Source organism: Rhinopithecus roxellana, chromosome 9 (genome assembly GCF_007565055.1).
Source record: "Rhinopithecus roxellana isolate Shanxi Qingling chromosome 9, ASM756505v1, whole genome shotgun sequence".
Taxonomy (NCBI): domain Eukaryota; kingdom Metazoa; phylum Chordata; class Mammalia; order Primates; family Cercopithecidae; genus Rhinopithecus; species Rhinopithecus roxellana.
In genome coordinates, this window is record NC_044557.1 from 28492946 (window position 1) to 28506531 (window position 13586).

The 13586-nt window shown below is 42.9% G+C and overlaps 1 protein-coding gene and 1 non-coding gene across 2 annotated transcripts; both read right to left on the minus strand.

The window, feature by feature from the left end:
• Positions 1 to 2926: 2926 nt before the first annotated feature.
• MOS (MOS proto-oncogene, serine/threonine kinase) lies at positions 2927 to 4073 on the minus strand. Its single transcript, XM_030937391.1, has one exon. It carries the CDS (start codon positions 4071 to 4073, stop codon positions 3033 to 3035), a length of 1041 nt encoding a protein of 346 aa, XP_030793251.1. The 3' UTR covers positions 2927 to 3032.
• Positions 4074 to 11624: 7551 nt separating this feature from the next.
• Positions 11625 to 11735, minus strand: LOC115899805. Its single transcript, XR_004059408.1, has one exon. It is a non-coding gene; the product is annotated as a small nucleolar RNA SNORA3/SNORA45 family (small nucleolar RNA).
• Between the last annotated feature and the right edge of the window lie 1851 nt (positions 11736 to 13586).

Sequence of the window (13586 nt, forward strand, 5' to 3'; positions counted from 1 at the left end):
AATATGAATTAAGACAATAGATTTTCTAATATGAAACTATTCTTGCATCTTGGAAGAAATTCACTTGATTAAAAATAACATGTGCATGATTATAAAAATTAACTCTTAGATTCTGTATGCTAATATTTACTTAGGACAGTGATAGTTTTTTACACTGATAGTTTTAAACAAGATTGATCTGTCATTTCTTTTTTAAAAGCAATCTTTATCGGGTTTTGATGTAAATGTTATTCTTTTTTTTTGAAATGGACTTTCGTTCTTGTTGCCTAGTCTGGAGTGCAATGGTGCCATCTTGGCTCACTGCAACCTCCACATCCCAGGTTAAAGCGATTCTCCTTCCTCAGCCTCCCAAATAGCTGGGATTACAGGCATGTGCTACCACGCCTGACTAGTTTTCTATTTTTGATAGAGATGGGGTTTCATCATGTTGGCCAGGCTGGTCTCAAACTCCCAACCTCAGGTGATCCACCCACCTTGGCCTCCCAAGGTGCTGGGATTACAGGCATGAGCCACCGCACCTGCCCATATTATCTTTCTTAATACTTGTTTTTGCACTATTAAGTATGCCTTTACTTCATATTAAGTATGACTTGATGTGTATGCCAAAGAGCATACTTTGACTATTAGCTGCTACAGAGGGAGCAGTCATGTGCCTGTTCTACCTCTCACCAGGGTGGTTTTCCAACAACTCAGACTTCTTTCATCTGCTTGTTTCCTTCCAATATGGCACTTCTGTGGGTTTCTTCATGCAGCCACAACCTTCTTTCTCTCCAAAGCAAACCAGGCCCAGGAAGCTTCTGTGCCTGTCCAGTATACCCTGCCCTGTCCCCAGGGTGACCCCCTCCTGTCCAGCAGCTGAATTTTGCCACCAATTTCTGAGCTCTGCATGGCTGGATCTTGTGTAACACCTGCTCTTCCTTCTTTTTCTAGCAACTCGTCTAACCTCAGCACTGTTTGATCTCATTCCTGTTCTCTGATTTCTTTCCCAACATTTACACTTCCCAGTGGGCTCTTATTCTCCAGGGAACCTAATTTTGCAGGTCTCTCTGGGATCTGTCACTGCTGGGTCCCTTGGTCCCCACCCCCTGCCCCGACGCCAGCCACTCCTTACCCTTCCTGCTCTCTTTCCTTAAGGCTCCATTCAGTCTTTAGTTATCACATTTTAGGGTTTGTTTTCTCTCTCCCAGTTTCACTGATTATGGAGCCTGCAGTGTTTATTCCCCCTTCTTCACCTTGTCATTCTATGTGGTCTCCAGGTGAAGGGAAGACACTATTGTAATTTAAACTTACCAACGTGAATTCCTATTGCCACAATAGTCAAAGAAGGGGGCAGGGCACAGTGACTCAAGCCTGTAATCCTAGCACTTTGTGAGACTGACATGGGGCGAGGGGGATCACTTGAGGTCAGGAGTTCGAGACCACCCTGGCCAACATGGTGAAACCTCTTTACTAAAAATACAAAAATTAGTTGGGTGTGGTGGCACGTGCCTGTAATCTCAGCTACTGGGGAGGCAGAGGTTGCAGTGAGCCAAAATCGTGCCACTACACTCCAGCCTGGGTGATGGAATGAGACTCCATCTCAAATAATAATAATAATAATCAGAGAAGGGAATTCTTTATTGGTATATAGGTGGTTTTTTCCCCCAACTACCTGGACAGAATTAGCAGCACTCTGTCAATGTTATACATGGCCACAGATAGCTCCCTTTTGCTTTTCTCAATAATAGTTCCAAACCATGGTGTCACTCTGTAGACCCCCCTACCCTCAACCACTCTTAACAGAAAAAAATAGAAGCTCACAGATGTGGGCTTCCCCAGTCCCCTTTTACCTATTGTAAATGTGTCTGTAAAGTCATTGTGCCCCCACCCTTGGCTCCCATCTTGGGAAGAGATGTCCTTTCTCTCCAAGATGACAATCTCTTCCCCTAGGTACTATGCTTCATCCCTTCTACAAGTATCTAAACTTTATCAATTATCTTTGCCTCTGGTGGCTCATTTTACAAATAAAATTATTTCTTTCAACCTAAAACTAAATGAAACCAGATAAAAAATCTGAAAACATTTCTGTGTCTCTGACCCCCTTTTAAGGTTCCTGCCTCTCCCTCCTTAACAGTGCATGCACAGCCTCTGCTTCAGGGCCTTGCCATTCCCTCTGCCAGCCACTGCATCAGCCTTGTCTTCCACCATGCACAGAAACTGCTGTTGCTAAAAGAAAGTCAAAGTTGTCCCAATGACAAAATCCAATCACCTCGTCCTTTAAAACCTATGTACCAACACCCATTGTTTTGATGTCTAGAGTGGGCAATCTAGTTCTATTTGTCTGTTCTTTTCCATCCAAATGTTAAATTTCATGATTCCTCAGGGTTTTCATTTTCCCCTCACATCATATAATCTTTATCTTCTACTTCTGAGTCCCAATACCAGGTAAAAATGACCCAGTTTAGAAGTGTTTTCGTAAAATGTTTCTACTTATTGCAATGCACAAGTTAAAAATATTACAATAAGTCATTTATAATTCCTTTGACTGTAAATGTGCCTCAGTGTATGAATTTTATGTGTGAAGGTCATTACAAACAAGAAGTTTTACTGGGGGGAGTAGTAGGAAAGCATTACTTATTTTTAAAAAAGTTTTTACTGATTTGGTGTGGGAGCAAGTACACTGTTAATAGTTGGAATTTATGTGGTAGGTATGGGATATATATGGACTTATAGAAAATTTTGACATTTCTGCAGTGGAGTTCTGTTTTGGACAAAGTGTTTTATCAGCAACAAATTTGAATAAATGAAATACTATCAATGGAGGGCAAAGCACATGACTATATGAATAAGATTAGTTACTAACAGTACTGAGACAACAGGTACTAGATTTGTGGCTTTGCCATGTGTCGTAGAAAAAGCATTGGAGACTAAAGGAGTTTTTAGTAACTTTATTTTCTAAAACTCCATCCCACAAATATGTTTTCTTCGACATCTCCACTTCCTTTAAAAACAAACAGAATCAGACACAAGCTTATCTTGACCCAGGTTTTCAGTCAGCCGAATTCAGCTTTCAAAGAGGTGAGATCCACCAAAAGCAGCCGCGCGCTCGGCCTCTGCGCCGCGCTGGGTCTCCAGCAGCGCCGGATGACGTCCCCAAGGCGCTGCCCGGGGAGCGAGTCCTGGAAGACGGCAGCGGAGAGAGACGGGCGCAGATCGTAGGCCACCACTGCGTACAGTATGTGCTGCCGCTCCCCCGAATAGGGCGCCTGCTTGGTAGTCATTTGCCAGAGAGTGATGGCAAAGGAATAAATGTCGGCTTTGGGCGTCACTCCCTCTCCTTTCAGGAGTTCCGGGGCGCGGTGGGTGTAGGTGCCTCCTAGGGGGTATAGGGGTGTCTGGAAGCACAGCAGATCTTCCAACTTCTCAGAGCAACCGAAGTCACTAATTTTACAGACATCCTGCTCACTGATCAAGATGTTCGCGGGCTTCAGGTCCAAGTGCACAATGCTTTGCGAGTGGAGGAAGAGCAGGCCGTTCACAACATCTAGGGAGTACCTGAGACACTTTCCCAAAGTTAACGGTCCTCCAGTGTGGCAGTGAGGCTCCCCCGCGTCCCCTTCAGGGTGGCCGGCGGCGCCGTAGATGACTTGGTGTAAAGTGACGTTGCCACCGAACTCCATGATGATGGTCCCTAGGCTGTTGGACCCCGCGGGAGTGCGCGTGCTGGCAGCCACCACGCGCACGATGTTATCGTGGCGCAGCCTTGCTACGTTGAGCTCAGCCCAGAAACTCCGCCGAGATGCTAGTCGGTTCTTGGTGCACTTGTTCACTTGCTTTATGGCCACAGGAACACCGTGGTAAGTCGCCTTGTACACCGAGCCAAACCCTCCGGCTCCCAGCCTCTGCAGCAAGCACACCTGCTCCCAGTCAATTGAGCACCAAGCCAGGCGGCGCGGCAGCCGCGGGGCCCGAGGAGGAGTGGCCCCCAGAAGCAGCTTCGCAGGGAGCTCTGAGGGACTGCTGCAGGGCCGCGCGTCCACCGACGGGGAAAACTCTCTGGGGAGGTGGGGGCGTAGGGCCAGGGGCGAGGGCATCGCACTTTGCAGGGGGACACCAGGGCCGCTGGGGTGAATGAAAAGACCAGGGGAAACCGCGGGACTTTGGAAACATGACTGACTACTCCTTGGCTCCACCCCTATCCCTTTTCTCCTTTTCCTTCATTTGTTTCAAATGAGCTACATCTGTGCTGTCACTCAGCAAGAGTTTTTATCAGATGGAGGGAGAAACCGGAATGAAGCACAGCAATCCCTTTCAGATGAAAGCATTTCCCTTCCACACTTGAAGTGAATTCTTATAAAAACAAGCTCATGCCAGATAAACAGCATGGAGCTGCCCCAGAACTCACCCCTCTTTTACATTATTTGTTTAACTATAATGAAATACTTTTTTTCAAGTCACATCCGCTGCACATTATTAGTCCTTAGACTAAAGAGACCACAAAGCACAATGAAATTGTTTCACACTTTGCAGGCTATAATGATTGTTAGTGTCATTCTCCAGCTGCATTAAATCACTTCCAGCAGTTATTGGCTGAGAGTTAAAATGCAAACAGCAGACATTTGTTTAACCAATTACAGGGAAAAACTAGGTGCAACATTCATATGGATAAAAAATTGCAACCTTAACAATCCAAATAGAATCACTGATACAGGTCATAACACACAGCTAAATTCATCAGTGGAAAGGAGAATCCCCTGACAGTCTATGCAGCTTACACAGCAAATTAGCAAGAAGTCTTAGCAACATACTGACTTTGTAACAATCCTTCCCTTCCAAGGCGATTTGGCCCACCCGGTCAGCTCACTTGCAAGAGAGATTCTAGACTTTGCAGTGAATGAGTTACAGAAGTTTTGAACCAGAGTTGGGGGAGAAAAAAGAACAGAAATGATTCAGAGCTGTGATCAGGGCTTCAAATAATAACACATATGGGAGAATTGTAGAAGAGGAAAAATCTGAAGAAATAAAAATGGCACAAAATCACTGGTACCTACATATAATGTAGAAAACCAGAAGTTGGAATGAAATTCAGGGTATTGGCCATCAAACAAGTTCTTCCTTTCTGATTTTTATAATGAAAATTAATTTTCTACCAAGTGCAGTGAGTCATGCCTATAATCCCAGTGCTTTAGGAGGCTGAGGTGGAAGGACCACTTGAGGCCAAGAATTTGAGACCTGCCTCTACAAAAAGTAATAATAAAGTTAGCTGAGTGTGGTGGTGCACTCCTGTAGTCCTAGCTACTTTGGAGGCTGGGGCGGGAGGAGACTTGAACTGAGGAGTTTGAAGCTGCAGTGAGCTATGATTGTGCCACTGCACACTCGGCTGGATAATAGAGCAAGACCCTGACTCTAAGCAAAAAATTAATTTTCATACCATATTTTTGGAAAAAGGACCAATAATACCATATTCATGAGAAACACGCACGCACACACACACACACACACACACACAAATGTTAGGATATTTAAAAAAATCAAATGGTAGCCTGGCACGGTGGCTCACGCCTGTAATCCCAGCATTTTGGGAGGCCGGGCAGGTGGATCATGAGGTCAGGAGATCGAGACCATCCTGGCTAACACAGTGAAACACCATCTCTACTAAAAATACAAAAAATTAGCCGGGCATGGTGGCGGGCACCTGTAGTCCCAGCTACTTAGGAGGCTGAGGCAGGAGAATGACCTGAACCCGGGAGGCGGAGCTTGCAGTGAGCTGAGATGGTGCCACTGCACTTCAGCTTGGGCGACAGAGCGGAGGAAAAAAAAAAAAAAATTCAAATGGTAAAGTTCCCTTCTTCTAAAGTACCTATGTGCTAGGTTATGTGTAACCACATTTTAATGATAGCAGTTTTATGTTTCTGAAGTATATTGACTTTGAGAAGGTAAATTAATAAACGTGAACCATTTACAGAAGCAATTTGAGGTCTGTGAAGCCCTGGAATAGGATTTCTATTCTGTACTACCTGTGTGGCTTAGTATGTGATCTAGTGTGTATATAGTATTATAATATTTAACCTGTTTGAGCTTCAATCTTTTTTTTTTTTTTTTTTTTTTTGAGACAGAGTTTCGCTCCTGTTGCCCAGGCTGGAGTGCAATGGCATGATCTTGGCTCACTGCAACCTCCACTCCCTGGGTTCAAGCGATTCTCCCGCCTCAGCTCCTGAGTAGCTGGGATTACAGGCGTGTGCCACCATGCCCAGCTAATTTTTGTATTTTTAGTAGAGACAGAGTTTCATCATGTTGGCCAGGCTGGTCTCGAACTCCTGACCCCAGGTGATCCACCTGCCTCAGCCTCCCAAAGTGCTTGGATTAAGGCGTGAGCCACCATCCCTGGCCAACTCTATGGAATATTTTAGTAGAAAGATTGTTGTGTGCAATCGTGTCAAATCCTAAATATAAAAGGATGCCAATGAATAGAGAAAAATAAAGTAATACACTTATATTCTATAATAAATCTACATTGCAAAATTTACTCAGTAACTGTCACAGGGTTGGGATTATAATTCAGGGCTCTGAAATGATTATATAATAGTGCTGTGAATATTAGCAGAATAAGAGTGCCGTAACCCCCTAGATAAGTCACATAATGCAAGATAATGTGACTTATTATATAATCTTTATTTTTAAGATAATCGCATAAACAATTCATTTTCAAAGTTGGTTTTAATCTTTACACAAAACATAAGATATTGGTGAAAATGTGGCAGTCTGTGTATTTATAAACCCCAAGTTCATTAGATCCATCATCTGCCAATCTGCCCAAGAATATTTAATTGAATATCCAATTTACAACAGCCTTTGTTTTCTTTTTTAAGGTATCTTAAAATATTTATTTTACTCAGCAAATTGCACTTACCCTGAAAGCAGGATATATCTCCCTATTTATTTTTTATCCCCTGTAACACAGTGAACATATTTCTTATTATGTTCTTACTTTACTTTTTTTTCTTTTTGAGACGGTGTCTCGCTATGTCACCCAGGCTGGAGTGCAGTGGTGTGATCTTGGCTCACTGTAACCTCTGCCTCCTCGGCTCAAGCGATCCTCCCACCTCAGCCTCCTGAGTAGCTGGGACCACAGGCACACACCACTGCACCCAACTAATTTTTGTATTTTTTTTTTATAGAGATGGGGTTGTACCATGTTGTACAGACTGGTCTTGAACTCCTGAGGTCAAGTAATCTGCCCGCCTCAGCTTCCCAAAATGCTAGGATTACAGGGCACTGTGCTCGGTCCTTAAGTTTAATGTTTAATCCTGATTTGGTTACCAAATATGTGTGCACTGTGTAATATTTTGGATCTCAAAAGTGGGTAAAGCTTTAAGCATGGTGGTAAAAGGCTCTTAGGGGCCAGATGGCCTGGGTTTCTTACCATCCCAGTGCCTGTTTCCTTATCTGCAAAATGAGGAAAATATGCCCACCTCAGGATTGTTGTGAAGAGTAACGGAGTTTCAAATACTTAGATCAGGGCCTCAATGCTAATTATCATTTATAAAACTCATTTAAAAAACCATGTGTACGGGCTTATATGAATAAGAAACAGATTTGTTAGGTAGTATTGGTTTAAAAGTATCCTGTCAGGGCTGAAGTAACTCGTTTTCACGTTAAACTAACATAAAATGTGAGTATTTTTCTGCTCTTGAATTTTGAGGTTAAAGATATAAAATCCTGCTGTATTACTGGTAGAATATATAGTAAAAAAGTGAGTGGGAGGAGGGGGTTAACATTAATCCGATCAAATGCAATGAGCCTATGTCATCCCCTAAACAAAGGCAAAGAGCAAAATGTGTTGATAACAGGGAATTCTCCTTGGAATTACATAGGAAACAAAGGAAAAGAGAAACTGCACCTCCTGAGGAGCGAAATGCTCTCGTGTGCTTAGCGCACAGGCTTTACGTGTTTTGTTCTTTGATTGGCAGCATGACTATAAAGATACTTCCGTATTAAACATCATATTTATCACAAGAGTAACAACAGATACCTGAACGGATAGCTCCTTTTAACTGGACTTTAATCAGAGCCTGAGGATCGCGGATCGTGGGAGAGCGTCCTCCTGACCAACGTGGTTGGCCTTCTGGGCACGCTGGGCCTGAGCCGCCCCAGCTTCCTGGGCGCGCACCGGGTTCCACGGGTACCGGGGACGGCGGGACGCTGCGCCCTCCCTGCCTCCTGCACTTGCTGCGCTGGGGCCGAGGAGGTGGCTCTGCCTTTCTTGATTCCCCAGTCTCTGGAAGACAAGCCACCCTCGCCGCCTCCTGGCCTCGCCCGCTGGGGCGTTTGTGCTTTTCCTAGCGCACGGGGTTTCGGCGCTCTGGTGCCCGGAAGCACGTGGGCGAGGCCGTCGGTCCCCGAAAGACGCTCAGAGTGCGCCCAGCCTGCCCTTCTGCGTACGCAACAAATTTTCCTTTTTCTTTGGAGTCATCACGTCGCCTTTTGGAAGGCAGTCTTAAAAGGCGGTGAAACTCCACAGCAGTCTCAACCGCGCACAGAACCCCACCGACGGCGGCCGCGCTTGCGCATGCGCACCCTTGACCGCCGCCCGAGTCCTGGCAGGGGACGGCCCGGTTAAGCGATCTCCGGTTACAGCGGATTCCAGAGGTTACAGTGGATTCCAGAGGTTACAGTGCGAAGAGTGTGAGTATTGCAGCCGTGCGAGATTAGTATTGTTGGTTACAACCGTTAATTTCATGGTCGAAATTTCATTTTTGCCTTTTTTAAGACTAAAAAGTTAAGCTGTCGATGAATATGTACGCTTTACTAAAAATTCCCATACAAAGATTATAGAGTCAAACTTGAAAAACATATATATATATATTTTTTACTTCAGTGGGATTATACTATTGACATTCTGAAATTTGAATTTTATACTTAGCAATATAACAGACTTGTTTCTATATCAGTAAAGTACATATAAAGCTACTTTAATTTTTATATGGTCAATATAATATGGTCAGGGGCAGATCTAAATTTGTGGATTGCATGGAGCACGTCCCTGGATGTGACCAGCGCACACTCTCTGTTTCCATGCGGGGAGGTTGGGATTGGTTGCTTCCACTTTGCCCTGATCGCTTGGATTTTGTATTTTGACTCGAGATATGCAAATACATTTTTACTTCTCTAAATACAGCTAAACTTCACAAAAGGTTTTAAGACATGCAAATATGTTTCAAACTGGTTTTGGAAACCTTTGAATTTAATGATATCTTGCAATTTTCTCATATTTTTAAGAACATAAAATGCTTATAGATATTTGAAAATTTGAAATTTGATCTGATTGAAATGCGGCTATCTTGAATGATTTTGTCCAATTTATGATCACACACTGGCATCCTCCCTCAAGCCAGACTATGTTTGCTTGCTTGTTTTTGTTTTGTTTTGTTTGTTTTTTGAGACAGCATCTCACACTCTGTCTCCCAGGCTGGAGTGGAGTGCACGATCACAGTTCACTACAGCCTCCACCTCCCTGTGCTCAAGCTTTCCTCCCACTTCGGCCTCCCAAAGTGCTGAGATTACAGGCGTGAGATCCACGCCCGGCCTCAGAAAATGCTTTCTAACTTTGTATTTAGTATTTACTAAATTCTGTATCTTTCACTGATAAATGTGTCAAAATAATAGGTTGTTTGAATAAAGGATCCAAAAGTAATACACTCTATTCAATTCACCATCTTTACTCAATTTTAAGCAAAATTGTCCCGTGTGTATCATTAGGGACTCTTGGCCTCTTATAGATTGAATGTGATTTAATCAACTGCAATAATTATTTTTGCTGCTCAAATTGACACACTTTGGCCAGTGGGGGGCCCTGTTGTGTTCTTTTGACACAGTCCCATTGATCTGAATTATTTCTTGCCTCGTGGTACATACAGCAAGTTGCCTCAGGCTCATAATAGCTCCTGGAATCAGTCATTTCTCCAGGGTATCCTGGAAAGATGCCATAATCTCAGCATTAAGTGCACATATTAGGTTCATTCTCTTAAGCCCTTGTTACTAGTTCGTTTTAACTGACAGAGGTGGAAAAACATATACTCTTTTTTTTCTTTTAAAAAGCATAGGTTTCTATTGATATTTCTAATTCAGTTCTGACAGTATGATTCCCAATTAAAGCATTTCAATTTTATTATTTTCCTTCTCTTTCCTTATACTTGAAAGCTTGATTTCAAACAAATTAATCTAATTACTAATTTATCTGATAAAATTATTAAATAAAATTTAAGATTTCTTTGCAGTTATTTATCCTTATACTGTATGCCACTAAGATGTGTAATCAAATTATTTTCTTGTAGAGTCATGCCTCATAGCTCATTCTGTGAGACTTTGTTTTATATAAATCATGTATGATTAATTTGTTTTCAGTTCTGGGAGGTTGTCAGTATAACTAGCTGGCAGTTTTCCTAGAAGGTGGCAGTTTTCAGCCAAGAGGTTTTATTCTTTTGTGATAATAAACCTTTGAGTATGGTAGAAAACTGTTCTGAGTCTACCTTATGAAACGTGGGTGAAGGGAAAATCAAGCAAACGAATTTCCCCAGTTCTGTATGAAAATTTCATTTAGCCATTATCTGATCATTACGTAGTGACCAGGTGCAACATTACACGCAGAAGGTTCATATGCACAGGTTCTGGATGGCACCCAATTCTGTCTTCTACTATTCAGCTTCTGGGAATATTAGAACCCACATAGCTTCATGTATTTCATTACAATTTAATTTAGTAAATAGTACTGATATTAAAGCCTTTAAAATTTCTTCTCTCTCTTCTTTGAGCTTCCTTTTATAATATATAACATTTTCCTACCAACATATTATTATATTATACCAAAGTTTACAATGCGTAAATCCAAGTGATTCTCTAAGTTGATTTTATCATAACCTAGTCCCCAAATCTTTAATTTTCCTCTTTCTCTAGTTTCTGTTTATGTATATAGAATGTATCTTCTTAATGCTTCTTAGTCGACTAAGATTTTTATTTTTGAAATACAAACAATTCCTTTCTCACCTGGCCTTCTGCAGTCTAGAGTTATCTGAGAAGAGACTTAACTTATTTTCAGTCATTCTAAAATGTTCAAATATTCTGCCTTTTCTTTCTTTTATTTTCTTTAGGCGGAGTTTCACTGTTGTTGCCCAGGTTGGAGCGCAATGGCATGATCTCGGCTCCCTACAACCTCCGGCTCCTGGATTCAAGCACTTCTCCTGCTTCAGCCTCCCAAGTAGCTGGGATTACAAGTGTGCACCACCATGCTCAGCGAATTTTGTATTTTTAGTGGAGATGGGGTTTCACCATGTTAATCGGGCTGGTCTCGAACTCCTGATCTCAAGTGATCCACCTGCCTCGGCCTCCCAAAATACTGAGATTACAGGTATGAGCCACAATTCCCGGCCATATTCTGCCTTTTCTAGATGGAAAAATATTCTAATTATTTCTAGGACGTGCCTTCTTAATGGCTTGAGGATTGCAGTGCTAATGCTTTGAGGCTGAATTTTTCTTTGTTCTAATTTTTTTATTTTTTAAAACTTTACAATACACCATGGCAGGTACCATCTGCCTGATAGGTATGAGGAAAGATGACTGCCAGCCCACTTTCTAAAACCCCAGGTAGGGCATGTTTCTAATTGGGGCACCGATCACCTGCACCAGTGAATCAAGACCAGCAGGTTCTCTGCAAGTGCCCTAGCACACCAGGACACTCAGAATGTGACTTGAGTCTTGGTGAGGCTGAGTTTTATATGAGATTAAGAGGCACTCTATAGCAAAGCTCTGGGCATCTCCAGTTGGCATCTTTGAAAGTGGAACACCAGGACACTTGTTGGAACTCTACTCAAGGCGATTTTAGGTGACTCTAGGGGCAGAGGAAGAGGAAGTCAATTATTCGGTCTTTAGCTGTTGTGAGATGGGGACAGGGTATGGTCTTAGTGAGTCACACTTGAACAGGAAATTGACAGGACTTCCCAGTGGTTCTCTCAACATCTTTAGTGAGATTTTGGTTCCATTCTTCGCAACGTCAGAACCTAATCTTTCCATGTATACATGAAACGATCCTCCTTTAAATGTTTCAGGATATCATAGTTCCAGGATCCACAAAGGGGAAATTAAAATTTGGGGTCACCCCTGGTGTACCTATTACAGATTTAAAAGACCATGCACTATAATGGTCTGTTACAAACTGAGGAAGGCTGGAAGTGCCCTGCTGACATTTAGACATGGTGGTGCCCATGGAAAGTCGATCTAGCCTAGGGAGGAAAGCAGGATATCCTCTTATTGGATGTTATAGGAAAGATATAAGGAAGGAGGTGTGAAACCGAGGCTAGACAAAAAGATTTAATTTTTGATACCTACCCAAGACCAGAGGGTGCTGAGCTAGAGTGGAGTCTAAACATGGTAACACAGGATAGCAAAGACAGGTGAGGAGGTGAAGTCCACAGGAAGACGAGGCTCACCAAAGTCTGGAGGCTCGTCCGCAACCTTCTTTGCTGAGCTCAGGTTCCCTACTACTCCAAATTCTTGTGGAAATGAGGATTATAGTTTCAAACTTTAAATTAATGCTCTGTCACATCCTGATCTGTACACAGGAAGAGGAAATAGAGCACGCACACACCAGTGGCTCAACTCCCCAGCCTTCTTAGAATCTTAAGTTTTGTTTGCTCTGTTGATATTTTTGTGTGTAAATGTAACAAATATGAGAAATTAATTTAACAACTTTCATAGCCCATTTACTGAGTAGCCCAGAACATATCTGAGAATCAATTTTCTCTGTGCAGGGGATCCCTGGTAAGCAGTGAAGTGTGTGGGGAGGGCACCTGCCTCAAGTGGGGCTGCAGTGCGTCTGGGAGTGGAGAGTGGGATAATCGTCAAGCGAAATCCTTTCTCCTCCACTCAGGAGACCAGTGGACACTTACTAAATGTTCCCCTATTATTCACAGAAACATTTGCTTTAGGCTTTAGTATTTATTAGCTCACCACAGTGTAATTCTTAACAATCCATGGAACAGTCAGCGGGAAGTTGACTTGAGATTTATATATCCCAATTATCACTGACACTTTATTTTCAGAAAAAGTGAGTTGCCAGTTACCAAAACAGAATGGCTCGGTCCCTTCCACCATTGAATATTGATGCAGCGCTTGCCCATTGACTATGTCCTATTATATAACCAGATGTTATAATAACTTGAGTCCATATTGGTCCTCACATTTAGCCCAACCCAAGCATGGTGGGAAAAGGGGTGGACAATAATTTGCCCCAGATGGCCCCACAGGAGATAGCAGACATATTGTAGCTAGTGTCATGTTTCCACGAAAAGGATCAGTGTTGAGTTGGTGCATTTAGCAACCTTGTCGATCCAGGTGAAGTAGGACTGTGACTCCAGATTTTAACAGTAGCCAGTGTCAGAAGAAGTAGGGGACCAGGCTGCTGCCTCATGCCTGTAATCCCAGCACTTTGGGAGCCCAAGGTGGGCGGATCACAAGGTCAGGAGATCAAGACCATCCTGGCTAACATGGCAAAACCCCATCCCTACTAAAAATAACACAAAAATTATCCAGGTGTGGTGGTGTGTGCCTGTAGT

Bases quoted from the DNA above. Each gene is read 5' to 3' on its own strand.
- MOS (XM_030937391.1), bottom strand. From the start codon at position 4,073: ATGCCCTCGCCCCTGGCCCTACGCCCCCACCTCCCCAGAGAGTTTTCC.